The sequence below is a fragment of the Dipodomys merriami genome, unplaced genomic scaffold, assembly GCF_024711535.1.
Source record: "Dipodomys merriami isolate MVZ:Mamm:240054 unplaced genomic scaffold, mDipMer1.0.p SCAF_60, whole genome shotgun sequence".
Classification (NCBI taxonomy): domain Eukaryota; kingdom Metazoa; phylum Chordata; class Mammalia; order Rodentia; family Heteromyidae; genus Dipodomys; species Dipodomys merriami.
In genome coordinates this window covers 6,294,818-6,316,479 of record NW_027206180.1, presented here as the reverse complement: position 1 = coordinate 6,316,479, position 21,662 = coordinate 6,294,818, and the positions used below count along the sequence as shown (strand labels likewise).

Below are 21,662 nucleotides of genomic sequence, written 5' to 3'. Positions count from 1 at the left end.
CCCCAGCCTTCCCCCAGCCCCGAGGCAGTCGCCTCAGCCCTGTTACAGCAGGGGAAGGTGCTGGCAGTGGGGGGCAGTGGAAATCCACTGGGGAAGGCAGGGCTGGCCCAGCTCCCTCCTCGGTGCTGGCTTGGGACAGCTGCACAGTCAGGCTGGACAGCAGCAGGGCATCTGTCACTTCGGTGTGGGAGTCAGGACACAGGGTTTAAGGCCGAGGGGCCTGTTCTGGTGGGTTCACCAATGGGCTGGACAGCCAGGGGGAGGTAGGCTGTATTTTGCAGAAGAGGGCCATACATGGAGGTGGCTCTGGAGTGGATGAAACATGCATGGTGACCACCCTGCACCTCCCAGCCTCTCCCCTGCGACTGAAAGGTGGCTGAACAGAGACCACACACTCATTAACTTAAGATGGAAACTCCCAGGACAATGTAGGTTCTGCCCTGGGCAGATGCCCTACCACCCTTACTTTTTCCAATTGGCTCTCTCACACTTTGATTCTACCTATGCCTCCTTCATAGCCGGGATTACAAGCATGCCTTACTACACAGACGGTGCTCAGTTTTCCTTGAAACCCATAAATGGTGGCTACAAACCCAGAGCCCTTTCCAAATGCAGGAGTTGGACACAGCCTGACATTCTGGGCCAACCCAGGAGGGGCCTCCACACTTAGGTTCGTCCACTCAAAGGCCTCGTCTGTCCTCCACTGGGAGAAGACTACTGTTAGAGACCCTCAGAGACCTGGGCAGCAGCCAGTTATTCTCCAGGCAGCCACAGTGTTTTCTTAGAGAACCCCCGTCTGAGCCACCAGACAGACCCTGGGATCACTCAGTGGCCCTGGGCGCCGTCCTATGTCCAGGTCTCAGGAGAACAAGGCCTTCTTTGAGGCTGTCTGAGGAGCCCTGCCCACTTACAGAAAGCAGCTTGGGGGTTCTGTTCATCTGGCACCCACCCCGCCCCACTGAGAAGGCATACTGCTGCGTGTGTTGGTCCTGATGCTTGAACTCAGGTCCTGGGTGCTGTCCCTGAGCTTTTTTCTTTGGATGTGGGGCCTGAAATCTGGGCCTGGGTGCTGTCCCTCAGCTCTTCAGCTCAAGGCTAGCACTCTACCACTCGAGCCTAAGCCCCCACTTCCGGCTTTTTCTGCTTAGGTGGTGCTGAGGAATCGAACCCAGGGCCACATGCATGCAAGGCAAGCGCTCTACCAGAGCCACCTTCCCAGTGCCTCCCTGAGCTTTTTTGCTCTACCACTTGAACCACAGCTAGCTCTGCTTCTGGCTTTTGGTGGCTAGTTGGAGATCACAAGCTCATGGATTTTCCTGCCTGGATTGGCTTCATATGTGAATCCTCAGATCTTAGCCTCCCAAGTAGCTAGGATTATAGATCTGGTGCCCAGCTAGCCCTCCTGACTTTAAGACGTTGGCAAACATATTTAAGAAACTCTGCAACCCTTTGTGTAAGCCATGGAGCACACAGCAGGTGTGCGCGATCGCCAGCCCCCGGGCCTGGCCTCTGCCACAGCAGGACCTGCAGGCCACAGCCACTGCTCATCACCTGGCGAGGCCACGCTTGCTTTCCAAGCCTGCTCCATCCTCTCCCAGAATCACACACGGCTAGAAGCACCATCTTGTAAACAACCTCAGGGATGCAAAGGACATTTTTAGAGAACAGAATTTGGGAAGAAGTCACCTGGAGCTCCAGTCCAGCAGCAGGGGTGGCACAGTTGGCTCCTGCTGGACTTGAGGGTTGGCTTTTCCGTGGCAGTCAGAAAGCTCCAGGTTGGCACTGGAAAGAGTGGAGGGTGGCCTGCCCTGGGGTCTGTTCTGCTAGGGTGTCAGCTCTTTGCTCTTGCAGCAGCCTGTGTCCAGCACATGGGTCAACACTAGCCTTAAGTTCAGGATCTGAGCTCTGGGGCATGGGGATGGGGTGTCTTTGTGACCTACTCCTGGCTTCCCTAGACTTAGGTCCAGCTCATCTTGTCTGACATACCCCCAGGCAGAGGCTCCACATCTCAGAAGGAGGGGGCTGGTGGCTGCATGGTTCCCCCAGCAGTTGTCTGAAGACAGGCTGGGGACTGGGCGCTTTAACAAGCACCCAGGGGAACCTTATGCCCTGCAAGGCCAGGGATCCGGGTTTGATGGCCCCCAGTGATTGCTGGGTGGCTTCATCACCTGGGAGCCATATTGTAGAACCAGCACACCATAAAGCTCACCTTTGTAAGTGTAAATGGAGTAGCTTGTAGTGCCAGTTCCGGGGAACCTGGGCCTCCCCCTGGGTGCAGGTTCTGGGTGGTGGTGGACAGGAACCTGGCATAACCTCGGGGCTGGAGAGGGACCCTGCACCAAAGCAACTGTCCCTAGAAAATGTCAGTATTGCAGATGTTTTTAATCTTTAGAGGTGCTGCTGGATCTAGCAGGAGGAATGCTGGTCACAACATGCAGGGTGCCCCACCACAGGGATTACTATTCAACCCCACATGTCCAGCGTCCAGGTAACTGCCTTCTGTTCATGTGGTTACTCAAGATAACCAGGCCCAGCCCCCAGAGGCCGCCAGAGATGTACTTGAGCTGGGAAGGTGGCTCAGTGGTAGAGTGCTTGCCTCATGCATGAAGCCCTGGGTTTGATTCTGTAGCACCACAGAAGCAGAAAAGGCCCAGAAGTGGCACTGTGACTCAAGTGGTAGAGCACTAGCCTGGAGCTGAAGAGCTGAGGGACAGCGCCAGGCCCAGAGTTCAAGCCCCACAACCACTACCACCACCAACACAAAAAAGTCCAGAGAAGATGTACTTAAGGCCTCAGGCTTGCTGGGCAAGTACTCTACCACTTGAGCCAACCTTAGCCCTTTCCATTTCATTTGACAAATACGGCTGAGTTTTTGCTCAGGAGAGCCTGGACTGCAACTTAATTTGTCACCTGTATAGGCCCATGCCACATCCACTCAGCCAGTTAAAATGTAGCTTCACTTTTTCACAGGCTGGTCTTGAACAGTGTTTGAAATCTCTACCTTTCAAGTTGCTGGGATTACAGGTATGAGCCACTGTGCGGTCTTGGAGAGGGCACTTCTAAAACTTCAGTCTATTTTTGGTGCCAGAGGCTGCTGTCAGGGAGATGGACTTCAGACCCAAGGTCCTGCACCTCAAGCTAGGGGCTGTGCCTGAGGCCCACTTTGAAGAATGAAGGTTAGGACTACTACAGGCCATCCAGAAGCTCCTGAAGGAAAAAAACAAAACAAAACAAAACTGGTGCCACCTGCAATCTTAGCTACTCAGGAGGCTGAGATCTGAGGATTGAAGCCAGCCCAGGCAGAAACGTCAGGCAGACTCATTTCCAACAAATAGTCAGAAAAAGCCAGTAGTGGCGCTGTGGCTCAAGTGGTAGCATGCTAGCCTTGAGCAAAGGAAGCCCAGAAACAGCACCCACTGAACTCAAGCCTCAGGACTGGCAAAACCCAAAATAAAAAACCTGGTACCCCACAGCCTCCCGCCTTCTGGAATCAAGACCTAGTGCTGCTCCCTGCACACCTAGTACATCCACCCCAGCAATCTGTCCACAGGAAGGTGCAGGCATTTACCCGCACGGCAGGCGACTCCTAAGTGACAAGGCCTTTTCCCACCACTGGTGGATGGGAGCATAAGGCAGTTTCCTGAGAACTCTCTCCATCTCTGAGTGGAGACTGGGGAGGCCAGAGATGTCTGTCTCTCCCCCCCACCCCCACCCCCAGTTGCACCCTAGTCACACAGACATCCCAGGTGGATGCTGGGACCTCCAGGTGCCTCACCTAGTCCTGGAAGAGGAAGGTATTTATTAGCTTAGCATACTCAAAACTGGGGGTTTTGATGTGTGGGTGCAAGTAAGCATGTATGTGGACAGTGTGTGGGATTCTTGGAACCCAGTCCAAAAAGAACCAACTTCAGCAGAAAAGCCTCAGGCAGGCAGGAGCACTTGACGACAGTGACTGGCAGAAGCAGTGTGAAGCCAGGTGAGACTAAAGTGGCCTGCATTCAGCTCAGCTGCCCCTTCAACAGCAGAGCCCAGGATAGAGGCAAGACCACAGAGCCTGGTGGCGTTTGGAATTAATTCTTCTCTTTTGTTAAAAGGGGGTGGGATTGGATACCCCTGGGCTCTGGGGGAGGCATGCAGGCAGCCCTTAGCAGGCAGGTGCTAGGAGACGGGTGGGAAGAGGCCTGGAGTTTCCCACAATCCTTTTCTCTGCAGGGAACAGCAATGCTGGCTGGTGAGGGGGGTGGGGTGAGGCAGGGCCCTAGGGAGAGGGCGGCGGGCAAGGGGTTTGGGGCTCACACTAACATGCAACGTCCAGCTGCCCCATAAACTAGGTTGCTTTCTGAAGAGCAACACATGTATAAACACACAGACATGGCTGCGTGCGCATGCGGAGAGGGCCCTGCGCTTCCCGGGGGTGGGGATCTAGGCCTGCTGGCCCCCGAGGACTCCCAGTGGGAGCCAGCCTTGTCTCCTCTCCGCCGGGCAAGTCTCTGTGGCAGCCCTGGGCAGGTGGGCAGGTCCCGGTGGGATGCTGTTTGGTCTTCAAGGTGCTGTGCTCCAGCGCCGGAGCCAAGTCCATGCGAGCTGCCGCGCGCCTGTGCTGACCTCACGAGCATGTAGCTGGGCGTGCGGCACAAAGACGTGTCCCTGCCTGGCTAGAGTCCAGTCTCTCCCTTCCAGGGCTCCAGGGCACGGGGGTGCAGACAGAGGAGGGGTGAAGGGGCCCGCGGAGACATCCTCTCCCCCGCCCCACGGGGACCTGGCCTCCGGGAGGGGGGAGGGGCCTCCCTTATCTCTCCGCCTCCATGGCCGGGTGGGCCTTCGGTTCCGAGGTGGCCTGTTGGGGGGCCAGGGGTGGCCAGTCTGAAGCTGGGGAAGGGGGTGCCGGAGTCCACAGGGGCGGCTGCGGCTGGTGGTGCTGTGGGCCCCCGGGGGGCGAGGCTGTGGCTGGCCAGCTGGGGGTGGCGAAGCTGCCGTTGGCGGCATGCGGGAAGTGAGGCGGGGGTGACGTGGCTGTGGCCATCGGACTGCCGCCGCCGCCGCCGTGGAAGCTCTCAGAGGCCTTGAGACGCGAGAACATGGTGAGGGCATCGGGAAAGTTGGGGGGCGTGGCGGGGGTGTTGGCGGGAGTGCACATCTGTGGGGGAAGAAAGGAGAGGAGGGCTGAGCGTGCGCTGTCCTGTGCCTGGCCGGCATCCAGGCCCATGAGGAAAGGGAGAAGCAGACTCCCCCACGGAAGGTGTGCAACCCGGCACAATGCGTGCCCTCTTCCTACTCGGGGATCACAAGGCTTCCTCAGCCCTCTGCTTTGGAAGTGTCCCCGAAGCTCAATTCAGGCTGCCCACCAGGTCCTGGGCGCATGCACCCCTGTCCTCCACCCCAGCCACCCCCAGGTCTCCAGGGACACTTACCATCTGGTGGTGGTGGTGGCTGTAAGGGATGTTAGTCTCCTGGAAAAAGGCGCTGAGGGCGGTCTGCAGGGAGAAAGGCTGAGCTTACCTCTCAGACCCAGCCTGCCCAGGGGGGTAGGGCGGGCTGGGGTGGCTAAGCCAGCAGGGACAGAGCTGTCACCATGGCTCTGGGGGACAGGTGGTAAATACCCTTACCCTGTGTCATGAGGAGAGGTGGTATGACCCTTAACTAGCCCAGCTGGTTCTCAGCCTTCATTCTGTCAGCACCTTGATGTATGGCAAGTTCCTACCCTTCTCTAGACCTTAGTTTCCTCATGTGTGAACCAGGGGAACTTGAAAAATGAGTCTGAGCCCTGCTTCTCATCCCAGCTCTCTCTCTCAGCTCTATCCCTGGCTGACCACATGGCCGTGGCTCTGTCCAAGTCTGTTTTTCCACTTGTGTGACTAGGAGGCCTCCAGGTTCCCACACTGTAATTGTGAGGGCCTGGAATTGTGTGTGTGTGTGTGTGTGTGTGTGTGCCTCTAAGGAATGGCCTCAGGTGGTGAGCAGGACCACAAGCCTAGATGTGAGCCTGCCACTGGACATGGCAGTGACATGTGGCACCCTACTGTCCCTTTTGGAGCAGGGCTCCAACAGTCAAAACTAAAAACTAGTGCACTCACTGTCACCACCCTTATCCCAAAGGCTGTCAATGGTATCCCCCATTGTACAGAGAAAGTGAGGGCTGCTTGGTGAGCAGGAGGCAGAGGTGGGATTAGGACCCAGGACTGAGACTCCAGGCAAAACCCTTAAGACTGGCAAAGAGAGCCAGGTGCCCGGGGCTCATGCCTGTCATCCTAGCTACTCAGGAGGCTGAGATCTGAGGATTGTAGTTCAAAGTCAGCCTGGGCAGGAAAGTCCATGAGACTCATCTCCAATGAACCACCAGAAAACAGGAAGTGGTGCTGTGGCGCAAGTGGTAGAGCTCTCGCTTGAGCTGCAGAGCTCAGAGACAGTGCCCAGGCCCAGAGTTCAAGCCCCACGTCTGAAAAAACAACAACAAAACCCAAAACTGGCCAAGAGGGTAGAGGGTAAAGAAGCAGAAAGTAAACCACAGCAAGGAACAGCCTGACTCTGTCCAGAGCTGCTGTGTGACAGAGCAGGGGAGAGGTTCTCCAGCAGGCAGGCCTTGAGGAGCCCCTGCCAGAAATGAGGGAACAGCTGTTCTTGTGGAAGTACAGGGTGGCTGGTCCTCAGGGCCCAGCACAGCCAGGCCCAGGCCCGGAGTCACTGTTACCCCTCAGATCTATGCTCAGCTGGTGCGGCCTGGTGCCAGCACAATTCTCTGCCTCCTCCCTAGCTCAACACACCCAGAAACCCAGCCTGGCCCCCAGGGCTTGTCCTCCTCGTTCTGTGTGAATGTTGAAGTTATTTGAATGAATTATTCTGGGAATTTCCTGCTGCAGCCGCCCTATCCACCCTGTCTGGGTGTCCCCAAACAATGATGTGGGAGCAACTTTCCTAACACCAAGACCCCTAGCCCAGGCTCCTTTTGCAAAACTCAAAACCCCGGAGCCCTCCAAAGACTAATGTGTGTGAGTTCTCCATTGAGAAACATTTGCCCAGATAGCAGAGGTCCCTTCCCCCAGCAGCCTCTGCCCCCATTAGCACCTGAATCCGAGAACGTGACCCAGAAACGCTGCCTGCTGGGTGTGCCGGCCAGGTGGGAGGTGGCCTGGAGGGGGAAGGGCTAGCCATAAGAAACCCCTCACTGGAGGCAGAGGACTGAGGTTTCTCTCCTTATCCAACCCCTCTCCCCCATTTTATAGGCGGTAAAACTGAGTCTCACAACCAAAGGCACAGAGTTGCTATTCTGGGGTTACCAGGCTGCAGGATGTTTCTAGCCGACCCCAATTTTCCAAGCTACATTTTCACTCCAACCCATTCTGCCTGAGGGGTGAGCTCACTTCCCACTGCGGATCCCAGCCCCAGGCATACAGGGAGCCCTGTAATGGGACCAAACTGTCACAAATGTGGTTTTGCTAGTTCTGCCACATCCTAGAGACCAACAGGGCCGGTGAGGGGGTAGCTGGAGAGATGGGCAGAGATGCAGGAGGGAGGGACCCGGCCGGTAGGAGGGCTGGCTAGCAGACTACACGGTCGAGCCCCTCCCCCCCCCCCCCAGGCAAAAGGGGCCAGAGAAAGCAGGCTCCCCTTTGGCCTGGAGGTCTCTTTATTAGGCCATGCGGAGCAATGGCCGGAAAGAGCCACCGCTTTCCTCGGCAGGGGGGCATTCTGATCCCCACCTCAGGAAGTGGAGAAGCTGAGCCTGCCTTGGTTCTCCCTGGAGGTCCAAACACCTGTCCTGGGCATGGCACTCATTGGGAAAACAGCCTCTCGGCCCCCAACCCTATACCTGGGACGCGGGCACAGCTCCAGCGGCTCTGGCCTCATTCCCGGAAGCCACCATGGGTTGAACTCCGGGGTCTGGGCATTACAGAGGGGTCAGACGGCACCAACCGCCGTGGACGCTACTGTCCTATAGATCTGGAGAGAGCTGGGGTGGGGGGCAGACCCGGGCAAACCTCCCCTCCGGCTCAGGTGACATGAAAACTAGTGACCTGTGTACATCACTCTTCCCGCGGGCCGCCCCCTCGGAGGCGGGGTACGCCGGCACACACGGCCCCCGCGCGGGAGTGGGAGGCCCCGGCGCGCCGCCCAGCCTCTCCACGCCGTGTGTGTACACACACACCCCGCACCCCCGGGCCCGGTGCGCGGGCGCCACGGGCGTACACGCAAGAGCACGCCCCGAACACCACCACGCGCGTCTCCCCCCCCCCACCCCCGGACAGCCGCCCAGACCCGCGCCCCGCGCCCGGGCCCGCGCCCCCCGCAGTGCCCCGCTGACGCCCAGGCGCCGGGCGTGCGTAAACACAGATGCACATGGAGGTGTGCGCACACGCCGCGGGCCGCCCCCCCACCCCCAGGGCCCACCGAGACCTTCGGGGCGCAGGCTTCGCCGCGGCTCCGCCCTCCCGGACCCCCGCTCGCCCCGCCAGGCCCCCCGGAGTCCTCCTTCCGGCCGGCCGGCCCGCCCTCGGCCGTTACCCGGACAAAGGGGGAAGGGGGGAGGGAGGACGGCTCCGCGTCTGAATCGCGGGGGTGGGGTCGTCCTCCCCCCCCCCAAACACACACACCCCGGGGACGGAGGCCCGTCGGGGGCTCGGGCCTGGCCGCCGGGCGGAGTCTGCGGCCGGCACCCCGCCACGAGTCCGCGCCCGCCCCCGCGCGCACCTCGAACTGCCAGTGGGCCGCCTGCAGCAGCTGCTTCGCCTGGTCGGCCGCGCAGCCCGCCGTCAGCACGAACTGGTTGATCATGACCTGGTGCTTCAGCTCGTCCATGTTCACGGACATGGCGCCGCCGCCGCGCTGCCCGCTCCGGCCTCCCCGCGCGCTCGCGCCTCCGCCTCACGCGTCCACCATTAGCGAGCCGGCCCCGGCTAATACAAATATTTACTGTGCGCTCTGACTCAACGCGCCTCGCCGCCCCGCGCGCGCCGGGGCATGCTGGGATCTGTAGTTCGCGCCGCCCCCGCCGCCAGGCGGCCCCGGCGGGGGGGGGGGGGGGGGGGGAGGAGCGGAGGCCCTGGATGCCCAGTACACAGTACATGCCAACTTTTAATATCATGAACGAGAGAGTCTGCCTTTCCAGGCGATGCTCCAAGTCACTGCCTCCGGGAAGCCTGCCGGTGTGGGGCTGGCAGTGTTACACTTCGCATCAACCTTCTCCCCAACCCTCTCCAACCCGGCCTGGCTCTCGATCGTGCCACACGGCGGGAGCGACAAGGGACAGGATGGCTCCCGGGACCGACAGGCCGGGCCGACAGCCTCCGGCGCAGCAGCACCCACTTTCCCACGCACAGCACAGCCAGCGGACGCCAGGACCCCGCGGAGACACTTCCGGAGCGGCTCAGGACTCCATTTCCCAGAGTGCTCTGGTTTATTTGCACCGTTCTTTCTCGGGTGATGTCAGCTGAGTGAGGCCGTCCCCCGGCCAATGGCCCGCCGTGGGGTGTTAGGACCTGGCCATATAAGGTAAACAAAGCTGGCTGTCCAATGAGGTGGCGGCGGGGGCGGGCAGGGTGTACGTCACGTGTCGGGGGCGGGGCCGGGAGCGGGGGGGGGGGGGGACGTCGAGGACCGTGTTTACAGCCTCCGCATGCCGCTTCCGGTCTACGTCGCGAGTGGAAGAACGTTGGGGCTGGTTGCGGGGTCGGGACGCGCGGGAAGGTTGCGGGCTGGCGTCGCCGCCCCCGCTGAGCGGCCCTGGTGTGGTTCTAGCCCGTTTGTGGGGGGGGGGGTCCTTAATTCTGTTCCTGGCCCTGACTTGGCTTCTGGGGAAAGGGCTGCGGGGAGGGGCGCGGCTCTGCTCACGGGCGGAGCTCCCCGAGGAAGTGCGGCCCGGCCGGGCTTCGTCTGAGCTGGTTCCCGCGGAGTCTCCTCCATTGGGGTGGTGGGAGGAGGATGGTAGGGGGACTGGTAGAGGGTACGGATGCTGGGTCCCTAGATAGCCCGGAGGATTGAGGAGGAAATGGGGGTTAGCTTGTTAGAGGGCCGAAGCTGGGTGCTTGGCCCTAGGGACCTCAGCCCTGGCGGAAGCGGGGGTTCAGACACTTTACTACCACGTGGGCTAGGGTTTATTCTTCCTCCTTTTTCTTCTTCCTCCCTCTCCTCTTCCTTCCTCTTAGAATGGGCCTGTGTTTCTGTCGGGAACAAAGCACTCAGCACGGGCTCAGCACACAAGAAGAGGCAACCTCAAGGATGATCTCCAATTCCCTGGTTGCCATGGGAACTGCAATAAAGCTTGGTGGAAAGTGGGCCGGCTGGCGAGTCAGACAGACCTGGGTGTCGGTCCGGAATGCTTTAGTCTGTTTCCTCTCGTGTGGAAATCTCCCAGACTCTCCCTGCTGATGGTGAACCAGTTCTAGCTCTCAGCCCTTTTGCCGCCTCCTAGACCACTCGTGGAAGCCCAAACCTCATTTTACACACAAGGAAAGAGAGACAAACTCAGTCTTAAAACTGGCTTTCAGAGCAAGTGGTTTGCCTAGCGTAGAAGGAGCTCTTCCAGGCTAATCTTGCGAGGGGTGAAGTCCAAGTGACGAGTGAAGGGTCAGCCTACTTCCCTCCCCAGCCAGCTTGTTTTCCTAACGCTGGCAAGGAAAGAAAAAAGAAATACCTTGTTTTTCAGCTAGGAGCCTGGACTTTGGATTTCTTAGCAGGCAGGTATGGGACCTGACAGCTGTGGCCAGGAGATGGGGTAGTGGGTGGGAAGGCATTTCTAGATTCTTCTATTATCTGGGGCCAGGGAGGTTGAGGACCTTGCCGAAATGTGTCTTGTTTCTTCCTTAGGCTTGAAGTCCTTGTTTAGCATGTCCCATCATTCCATCTTGCCTCATAGCCTACCACATAGTAGTTAGATGATAAATATTTGTTCCATAAACAGATGAATCACGTGAGATGATAGTGGAACATGGGCCCAATCGGGAAGACTTTATCTCTCAGCTGAGTGTGGCTAAACACAGAAAAATACTGCTGGGAGAGCACCGAGCCCACTTTGAGTCCACAGGGGTGAGGGAGGTCCAGCCTGGACTGCTTAGGAAACCCTCAAAATCGTGTAGTTTGGCCCTGTCAAGATAACCACAAGCAGGACTTGAAACAGTCTAGGAGCTTGTTTCAAAGTGAAATGCAATAAATCTAGGCTCTGGAATGATGTTATAAATATCCAAATAGTTTTTGGCAGAGAAAAGGTTTCCTCATTTCTGTGAGAAGACTTAATGAAAGGTCTTGCCAGTGAAATACCTGCCTTAGTCCAGGCCTACAGGGAAGATATGCTGTTGGCTGTTTTTCACTTGACTAGGTCGGACTTCAGGACTCCTCCCTCTGCAGGATCAGCAAGGGCCATTAATTAAATCATAGATTTTTGTCAGTATGCATCTGAAAGTGTATATAGGAGTCAGTGGAAAGGAATTTTTTAAAAAGGAAAGGCCACACTGAGTGGGAGTTGTGTATATTGGGCTGGTAGGAGAATGTACCAAGACAGGAGGATAGGATGCAGGTAGAAAAAGCAGAGACAGGGTTGGGAGTGGGTTCTATGTCTTTGATTAGCTTACTTTTTTTTTTTTTTTTTTTTTGGGTCCAGTCGTGGGGCCTGAACTCTGGGCCTGGGCGCTGTCCCTCAGCTCTTCAGCTCAAGGCTAGCGCTCTACCACTTGAGCCACAGTGCCACTTCTGGCTTTTTTCTTTTTGCTTATATGGTGCTGAGGAATCGAACCCAGGGCCTCAGGCTTGCAAGGCAAGCGCTCTACCACTGAGCCACCTTCCCAGCCCTGATTAGCTTACTTTTGATTGCCTATGCCCTGTTTTGTGGAATTTATTGGCTGTCAACCATGGTTTAAATTTTGCTCTTGAGTGGGAATACTTTGAGTCCTTGGTTTTTCTCCTACCTGTGTGCCATATGGCTTATTTCCACACCTAGACTCACTTCCTCATTCCATCTGGACATTGGTATCTGTCCTCCAAGCCACCTTAAATGGGGCCTTTTTCACAGGACTTGAAATCTGGTACATAGCCCATTCCTGTTTGGGAGAAAGGGAAGTGCTAGGTAACACAAATTCCAGCTTTATCATACCATTCACTGTGAACTGGAGTGGGTACTTATATAAGCCTCTTTAAATTTGGATGAAAATACAGAAGAATTTACAGGGTAAAGGCATAAAGTGGCAGAGTGAGTGCTCCCTTAGCATGGTTAAGGCCCTAGGTTCAATCCCTTGTACTGTGGAGAAAAACAATTTCCCTATAAGAGAACGAAGTGGGGTTCTGAACAAGGCGCCCAGCACAATAATGCCTACACAAGTAGGCAGGTACCTCACACTTCTAATGTGTCATTCCAAGATCTGACAACACTGGATTCTAGCCGCCCCCCTCCCCCCACAAAAGGTATAGGACATTTTAACCATGGACAATGGTGAATTTACCACCTGAGACTTTAGCCTGCTGCTGGCCTTCCTAGCTGCTCTCCCCACACAGCGTGGATTGGGGAACACTTTTCTTGGAAACCCAGTTCCTCAACTGGGAAAGGGAGTGGTAACGGACCTTCCTTTGGTCTCTTGCAACAGAGGTGTGAGTCAAAAGTCAGGAAATTAATTGCAACCTGTGAGGTTTCAACCCTGACCCTGATGGTTGCAAACTGGCTTTCAGCGCTTTATGTGGGGGCATTTGTGCCTCAGTGTCCATGGTCCAGTCTTTCGTGGTGGGCGGGGGCGAAAAGTCAAGTCTTCAAAGCAGTGGTTTAAGGACGTGGGGGCCTAAGAGATGCTTTGGGTTCTGGTATATCTGTATGCTTTGTAATTTTTTTTTCTTTTTTAAAAACCGTTCTCATAAAGGGTTAGGTGAGTCAGGTAGAGCGCATTCTTTTTGAACGGAGTCGCCCCTTCGCTGGCTCCGGGCCAGTGTTTCCCTCCCGCGTCCGCACCCACAAGTCGCACGCGTGTGTAAATACGGGCGGGATCCAGCTCCAGCAGGTGCTCGCCGCAGGTGCTCGGGCGGCGTCCCGCGCGAGCCGCGCCCCGGGCCGGCGGGCGGGGTCGCCGGGTCTCTCCGCCCGGCAGGTAAAGGTGCACCCTCTGCCGGCCCTGGGAAGTGGGGGAGCCGCCGTGGCTCGGGAAGATGTTTAGGTGTGGGGGTGCGAGCGGAGGCGCTGTTTCCACACCAGGGTCTGCGTACAAACCGATGCCGAAGGAGACGGCCGAGTTCTGGGCTCAGTTCCGCGAGGGGGCCGAGCAGGGAAGGCTTCTCTGAGCGCGGCCGGAGGCTGGACTTCCCTCCGCCCGGGCCCCTTGGTTTTTCCCCCGGAGGCCCGTCGCGCGCGGAGCACCCTGGGAGATGTAGTGTGTCCACGCGTTGGTGGCGCCGCGGCTCCGCTGGAGTGGACTCTGTTTCCCAGGGGGCGTCAGTCCGGGGGCGGGGCGCCGCGTCGGGCTCCAGCGGGCCGGGGCGGGGGCGGGGCGCCGCCGGGGCAGTGGACGCGCGTCCGTGCGGCCTGGTCAGGGCGATGTCGCTCTGAGGAGGTCGCGGCCGCCGTCTCCTCGCTCCCGCTCCCCTTCCCAGCCCCGGCTCGGCGGGCAGTGCCGCGCACCATGGGTTCCATCCTGAGCCGTCGCATCGCGGGGGTGGAAGACATCGACATCCAGGCGAACTCGGCCTATCGCTACCCTCCGAAGTCCGGTGAGTGCCGCGGCGCGGACCGCAGGGGCGCGGGCCGGAACGCGGGCCGGGGGTGTGGTGGGGGCGCGGGGAGGCGCGGCGCGGGCGCCCGGCGCGGCCTGCGACCCTCCCTGCCCCCCCCGCCCCGGGCCCCGCGGAGCCCCGCGCCTCCCGGCTGCGGCCCTGCGGGGGGCCTGGCCGGAGCCGGGCCGGGCGCGGCCCCTTCGCGACGGGTCACCTTGGGCCAGTCCCCTCTCGCCGCCTCGGAGGCGCCGGGTGCCGTGAGACTGGCCGCAGGGCACCTGCCCGCGTCTCCCGTCGCTCTGATAAACGGCCCGGGACCCGAGCCGCGGGGGAGGAAGTGGCGTTGGACTGGATGGATGGACACACAGCTGGGACCGGCGCCCGGCTCCGACCCTGCTGCCTCGCTCGCGAGCGGGGCCAGACCGAACTTGTAGCTCCGTTTCTGCTGTCTTCTGTGGGGCCTTGCGTGGTGTGGAGAAGCGAAGACAGGAAGGGATCTCGGGCCGTGGGACGTGCAGGTGCATCCCTGGTCCTGGCTTTTGAGCATCTGATCTGTTGTTACCGTCGTCAGGTGTCCTCTGACCCTCCCACCCACACCAGGCCAGATTTCCTTTGAATGCGGTCCAGGACCACACCTTCCACGAGTGGGCCCTGCTTCAGACCCTGGGGTCTAGGGACTTGTATTTTAAACCCATTCCTCGGGTGAGTCTGACATCCACTCAAGTGTGTCCACTCCTTCCTAAGGGAAGGGAGATGAGCTTCCGAGGCTTCTGGTGGCAGAGCCAGAAAACTGGCACTGCTTGGCGGGGCAGTTGGAAGGGGATGGAGATGGCTGGTCAGAAGGTATTGTTCCCACAGTGCAGAGCAATCTCTGCCCAGTGACAGGGTGGCCTGGCCAGGTGGAGGGCTGTAGGCCAAGGCTTCTCCTAGAAACCCTCCGCAGATCTGAAGGAACAGTTGGTTGCCGATGTTGGCTGAGTGCTCTTGGTCAAATTATTTAACCTCCCTGGATTTCAGTTTCCTCCTGTATAAAATGATATGGTAACTTGCACTGCGGCTCAGAACTGTGCCTGGCACTTAAATCTTTGGCAGAGGTGGCTGCGATTTCTCACAAAGGAAATTATGTGACTGACCAAGACCTTGGAAGCAGTTAGCTATGGGATGACACAGATACCAGAAGGCTTACTATGGCATCTCCTGATCCCTGGAACTCTAGCGCTCTTTACAAAGCCACATACAGGGCACACACAGGCACCACTTTCAGATTATGCTGTGGTAGACTTTTCCAATCACTCTATGCATCTCCTCTGAGCCTGTACTTGGTTTCAGAATCACAGACTAATCTTAACCAGCTGTCACTGATTGATTGCTGTTGGCCCTTCAGGTGAACCTATTGGCTACTTGGGCTGGGCTGCTGGTAACAGACAGCAGTGGGCCTGCAAAGTTCAAAGGCTGACTTGCTCGACTAATATTTTTGTGTTGTTGGGGATAAAACCCAGCAACTCTTCCGTGACAGACAAGTGCTTTATTGCTGAGCACTGTCCCCAGCTAAACCGTTTTTTCCTTTTATTAAGTAGTTATACAAAGAGATTACTATTCTGTATGTCAGGTTATGAGTACAGTGCTTCTTTTTTTCTGACATGTAAATTACTTTATTTTTGTTTTATGTTCTTCACAGTTAACCAGATTAAAATGTGAAATACAAATTGAACATGTTTATGTCATCCCCTGTAGTCCAGGGACAGCAATGGGAACTGGAGATTGAGGAGTTAGAGAGCTGGAGGATCACAGTTTGGGGATAGTCTGGAAGGAAATTTTTGGGAGACCCTATCTCAAAAAGCTCAGTAGTGGTTATCTAGTGTTGCAACCTGCTGCGTGCTCCTTAATCCACCGTGACAGGTAGCAACACAGTAAAGGAGACTGCACTATGCAACTAAGATTTGGGGTACCAGGGACCTGTAGCTTCCCACTGGCAACAGATCCCAAGGTTCATTCTCTACGATATCATCTTTTTTTTTTTTTCGTCAGTTGTGGGGCTTGAACTATGAGCCTGGGTGGTGTCCCTGCACTCTTCAGCTCAAGACTAGCACTCAACCACTTGAGCCACAGTGCCACTTCCGGTTTTCTAGTGGTTTATTGGAAATAAGAGGCTCACAGACTTTTCTGCCTGGGCTGGCTTTGAACCATGATCCTCAGATCTTAGCCTCCTGAGTAGCTAAGATTACAGGCGTGAGCCACCGGCTCCCGGCTTTAAGCTCTCATCTTCTTGCTGACTAATTTCATCCTGAGTTCCATTTTTGTGCCCTTCCAAACTGACAGCAAGTCCTACTCAATTCTGTGTTGGGATATTTTGCACTGAAGTGCCTTCCCTCATGCAAAAGGTTTTATTCATGGTATCAATGGCCAATTGAAGGCATAGGTTTAGAGAACTGGTAATTTCTGACTCAGGGACCACATGTACGGTGACATTTCCCAAATAAGAACATTGTCTTAGCTGGGCACCAACAAAAATAAAACAAAACAAAAAACCTTGCATTTTGAAAGTTGTATTCTCCTTCATCCTCAGGGGAGTCCATTAGCTTATACCAAGTTGGATATTATTTCTGTTAGATTGACCAGAGATGTTCATCCAAGGCCCTTCAAATTTTTTTTTTTTACTAAGTTTTGTTTGTTTGTTTGTTTTGTTGGTCGTGGGGGCTGAACCCTGGGTCTGGGCACTGTCCCTCAGCTCTCCAGCTTAAGGATAGTGCCCTGCCACTTGAGCCACAGCACCACTTCCGGCTTTTTTTCTGCTTGTGTGGTGCTGAGGAACCAAATCCAGGGCCTCATGCATACGAGACAAGCACTCTACCACTGAGCCAACTTCCCAGCCTCTGACTAAATATTTTAACTCTATACCAACAAACAGGTCCAGTTTCTGAGTTGTTACGTATCACAGTACAATTCAAGTACAATGATTTACCCAGCATAGGAATCCCCCAAACAGGCTTGTACTGAGCAAGAGGCACTAGCAGTATGAATAAGTGCCACCATCATCATAAACGAAGATACTGCATTAATTTCCTGTCCTTTAAGCATCTCTCAGCTTCTTGTGAAAGCTTCATCTGTTCCCAGGTGGGAATGGTTGCAGATCTGGTTTTCTCTGTTCTCCTTGGGCCTTTAGCTATCCTCTTTTTTTTTTTTTCAGTCGTGGGACTTGAACTCTGGGCCTGGGCGCTGTCCCTCAGCTCTTTAGCTCAAGGCAAGCACTCTACCACTTGAGCCACAGCACCACTTCCGGTTTTATGGTGGCTTATTGGAGATCAGAGTCTTACAGACTTTCCTGCCCTTTCTGGGGCTTTCAGATCTCAGCCTCTTGAGTAGCTAGGATGACAGGCGTGAATCACTGGCACCCTGCTTATCCTCATCTTGAGGACCTCTTCCAGAGGCTCCTCGATGTTGGATGATTTTCTCTTCGTTTCTGGGTTTTAATTCCTCAGCTGGTAGCCAGATGTCCGCTGAACCTGTGGATATACAGCCATAGCCATGGCCCCATACTTTGACGGTTCTGGGTTTCCAGTTATTATCATTGTCATCATCCCACCATGTAGTTGACATGAAGATTGGAGTTTTTCCAGGTCTTTCCAGTATTTATCTGCTGCTGAAGTGTTGGATGGAAAATTTAAAATTTCAAAATGAAGAATGTTTAATGCCATTGCAATCTGTTCTTTGGGAGTCCAGTGACTTATACCTATCCCCCTTTTTTGTTTATTTAATTGGGACTTCAGTGTAAAATTACCGCATTCCACAATGGCTTGACCTTGTGGATTATAAGGGATTCATGTAATAGGTTCAATTTGCCACTTATTTAGGAAGGTTTGCAATTTAGTACTAGTATAGGCAGGGGCATTGCCTTTTTTTTTTTTGGTCATGAGGCTTGAACTCTGGGCTTGGGTGCTGTCCCTCAGCTCTTCAGCTCAAGGTGAGCGATCTACCACTTGAGCCACAGCACCACTTCCGGTTGTCGGGTGGTTTATTGGAGATTGGAGTCTCATGGTCTTTCCTGCCCTGGCTGGCTTTGAATTGTGATCCTCAGATCTCAGCCTCCTGAGTAGCTAGGATTACAGGTGTGAGCCACCAGCGCCCGGCCATTGTCTGTTTTTATAGTAGAAGGAACACCCCTAGCAGCGAAGCAGGAAAGAAGATGGGTGATTACATGATTAGAATTTTCTCTGGATAAAGGTGTAGCCCAAATAAAACCAGAAAAGTTGTCAATTGTGACATGTATAAAGTTTAATCGACCAAAAGATGGATAATGAGTACCATCCATTTGACAGATATCATTAGGCTTTAAACCTCTAGGGTTGGTTCCAGGAGAAAAAGAGGATGGGGTAATTGGGGCACAGGTAGGGCAGGCTGCGATAATGGATTGAGCCTGAGTGTGAGTCAAATGAAATTTTGTCTGGAAAGCCAGGAGCATTGGCATGTGTTAACTTATGCCAATATGTACTTTGAGTAAAGGAGTAATCAACTGATCTACAGAATCGTTTCCCTGGGATAAATGGCTGGGTCCTGATACGCATCACAAAAAGGGGGAGGTTCCCCCCCACACACCTCCTTTCGTAACTCAGTAAAGAAAAATAATTGGAGTCTCCCTTAAGAACAGTGTCACAGTCTCTATTAAAGGAAGAAAATTGGCCACATATTGTGAATCTGTGACAAGATTAAAAGAAGCAGGCTCATCCTTGAATGACGGCAAGTAGCTCATTTTGCTGTGCAGACTTGAGAAGGGGAGTTAATTATTTTTATTTTTGGACCAAAATAAGCTGCCTTTCTCTTTTTACTACCATCAGTAAAATAGGCGCCTTTGAAATAGGATAACTTTTAACAATTTTTGGCAAAATCCACTGAGTAGTTTTTAGAAATGAAAGATTTTGCTTTTTTGGATAATGGCATCCCATATGTCCTAGATAATTGGAAAGAGCTATTTGCTGTGATAGATTTTCCTGGTAACTATTTTCAAACTCCTTATATAACATAGGAATAATAATTCAGTCTGGATCTTTACCTAGTATAGTTTTAAGCTTTCGTCTCCCTGGCAAGATCACTTGACCTATTTTATCCAAATAAGTCTCTAACTTTTTATCTGAGTTGTTAAGGAGAAAAATCCATTCTGCCCATCCTTCTTGAACTAATAATCCTAATGGGGAATGTAAGGTAGGAAAAATCAACAATTGTACTGGAGATTCCGGATCTACTCTTTTTAACCAGATACTTTGAATATGTTGTTTTAGTCATCGTAGCTCTTCTCAAGCTTGTGGGCTTAATGTTCGGGGGCTATTTAAGTCATTCTCTCCCTGCAAAATATTAAAAGAGGTGCTGCAGTTTGTAAGTTGGAATTCCCAGGGTGGGCCGTAACCAGCTAATATCACCCAGCAGCTTGTGAAAATCATTAAGGGTCCTCAACCCATCTGTTCTGATTGACTCTTCTATGGGGTAATTACATTACCAGTTATTCTGATTCTCAAGAGTAAGGGGAGGCTTTTTGGATTTATTCCTCTGCCCTGTTCCTCAGTCCTGAAGCCCAAAAGCCTTTCCTGCAACATTGTGAAAAGTTTGTCTAACATGATCTCATCAGGTGAAGCCAACCATATGTTATCATATAATGGATGATATATGCATCTGGGAAAGATTCCCGCACAGTTTGTAGAACAACCCCTACATAATACACATAGTAGGGCTAGTAAGCATTCCCTGGGGTAGGACTTTCCATTGGTAATGCTTTGCAGGTTCTTTCTTATTTATGCTTAAGATAGTAAAGGCAAATATTTCTTTACCCTGTTCTGCTAAAAAAAAAAATGGAGAAAAAACAGTCTTTTAAATCTGTGTTTCCAATCTTTAGGAATCATTGTAGGAGAAGGCATCCCTGGCTGTAAAGTGCCAATGGGCTGAATAAACAGCCTTTATCTTTTTAGGATCTGAAGCATCGAAGTTTTCCTGATTTTTTTTTTTTTTTTTTTTTTTGTTGGTCGTGGGGCTTGAACTCTTGGCCTGGGCGCTGTCCCTCAGCTCTTCAGCTCAAGGTGAGTGCTCGACCATTTGAGCCACAGCGCCACTGCCACTTCCGGTTTTCTGAGTGGTTTATTGGAGATAAGAGTCTCATGGACTTTTCCTGCCCGGGCTGGCTTTGAACTGTGATCCCCAGATCTCAGTCTCCTAAGTAGCTAGGATTACAGGCGTGAGCCACTGGTGCCTGGCTTTTTTTTTTTTTTTTTTTTTACTAAATACTGGAGTAGGGGGATGGGAAGGTGGCTCAGTGGTAGAGCGCTTGCCTTGCATGCCTGAGGCCCTGGGTTTGATTCCTCAGTACTACATAACCAAAAAAGAAAAAAGCCGTGGGGCTGGGAAGGTGGCTCAGTGGTAGAGCGTTTACCTTGCATGCCTGAGGCCCTGGATTTGATTCCTCAGCACCACATAAGCAAAAAGAAAAAAGCCGGAAGTGGCACTGTAGCTCAAGTGGTAGAGCGCCAGCCTTGAGTTGAAGAGCTGAGGGACAGCGCCCAGGCCAGAGTTCAGGCCCCACGACTGGACCCAAAAAAAAAAAAAAAGTAGAGTATTCCAAGGACTGACTGAGGGCTCTATATGTCCAGCTTTGAGCTGCTCCTGAGACAAATGGTGTAAGTGTCCACTTTTTCTTTGGCCAACAGCCATTGATCAGCCCATATGGGGGTGGTGGTAAGCCATTTAAGAAGCAAGGGCTATGGATGCCGATCAGTGGCCATCAGGAAAAACCCAGTGGGGAAGAGAAAAAAATTGAGAATCCCATTGTGCCATGAGATTCCTCCCCCAGAGGTTGACATCTGCATTAAAGATTAAAGGTTGTATGTGTCCCACCTGACCATCAGGCCCTGTTCAGGTCAGTATGGAGGTGCTCTGCCATACTCTTGTACACTTCCTACTCCTGACACCTGAATGTTCTTTTCTTCTTTTTCCAAGCAGCAGGCCAGTGTTTTTGAGCAATAATGGTTACATCTGCTCCCGTATCTATCAGTCCTCTGAACTTTTTATGATTTATGATGAGATTGCACTCATGGTGACCAGGCCCAATGATAGTATTGTACCAAATTTGTTTGTTGGTGCTGCCAAAGCCTCCTTCCTGTTAATGTTTCTTGGGGGGGGGGGGAGGTGCAGGGGTGTGTGTGTATGTGCTCCTTATATGGGAGCAGCAGAATCTGGGCAGTTCTGTGTCCTGCTTTGATGTGCAGTGGAGACAGTGCCGAGGCCATAATCTGAATATGTCCATTAGAATCTCATCAATCAACTCTTACATGAACTTTTAGGCCCTTTAAAAAAGTCCAACTACTTCTTCGTATAATTAATTCTACTGTAGATTTAGGTATAGGCCCTTACACCTCTGTGGATATTTTAACAACACCCTGATCAGAAGTTAAAATCAAAGGAGCTGCAGTTTTAAGTTGTGCTGCTGTGCTGCCTGCAGTGGTGGCAACCAAGTCCGAAAAGTTGCTACGATGGAAACTCCATGACTGGCATCTGCTGGACCTCCAGTATTTGTTTCTAGGGCCCCGAAGGGCTGCCCGCTCACTGGTTTCCCAAAGGGGAAAGAGGCTTGCCACATTTATTATGTTTAGAATGGTATTGATTTGCCCAGTGCCTTCCTTTACCACATCTGGGGCATCTCCCAGGTGGCCTGGGATCTTTGTCAGAAAAGTCTTTGTTTTTACGACATAATTTTTTTTTGGGTCCAGTCGTGGGGCCTTAACTCTGGGCCTGGGCACTGTCCCTCAGCTCTTCAGCTCAAGGCTAGCACTCTACCACTTGAGCCACAGCGCCACTTCTGGCTTTTTCTGCTTATGTGGTGCTGAGGAATCGAACCTAGTGCCTCATGCATGTGAGGCAAGCACTCTACCACTGAGCTACCTTCCCAGCCGACATTCCCTTTTTATATGCCCTAACTTTCCACATCCAAAATATCTTACTTTAAGCCT

At 53.8% G+C, this 21,662-nt stretch overlaps 2 protein-coding genes across 4 annotated transcripts in view; one reads left to right on the top strand and one right to left on the bottom strand.

The window, feature by feature from the left end:
- Positions 1–4,058: 4,058 nt before the first annotated feature.
- On the bottom strand, positions 4,059–8,920 carry LOC138814572 (UBA-like domain-containing protein 1). Of its 2 annotated transcripts, XM_070003576.1 has the most exons (4): positions 8,686–8,767; positions 7,808–7,938; positions 5,412–5,474; positions 4,059–5,137 (listed from the first exon to the last, which is right to left on the bottom strand). In XM_070003576.1, exons 2-4 carry the CDS (start codon positions 7,859–7,861, stop codon positions 4,790–4,792), a joined length of 465 nt encoding a protein of 154 aa, XP_069859677.1. In that variant the 5' UTR covers positions 7,862–7,938; positions 8,686–8,767; the 3' UTR covers positions 4,059–4,789. The 2 variants fall into 2 exon arrangements, with proteins under 2 accessions (XP_069859677.1, XP_069859676.1); XM_070003575.1 differs by lacking the exon at positions 7,808–7,938 and having other exon boundaries at positions 8,686–8,920.
- A 4,536-nt stretch (positions 8,921–13,456) lies between these two features.
- The window catches only part of LOC138814570 (E3 ubiquitin-protein ligase MGRN1), a 51,416-nt gene continuing 43,210 nt past the window's right edge, over positions 13,457–21,662 (top strand). For both annotated transcript variants that reach the window (XM_070003571.1, XM_070003570.1), the window contains exon 1: positions 13,457–13,674. In XM_070003571.1, coding sequence (XP_069859672.1) covers positions 13,587–13,674 — 88 coding nt within the window. In that variant the 5' untranslated portion in view covers positions 13,457–13,586. The remainder of the gene's footprint in view (positions 13,675–21,662) is intronic.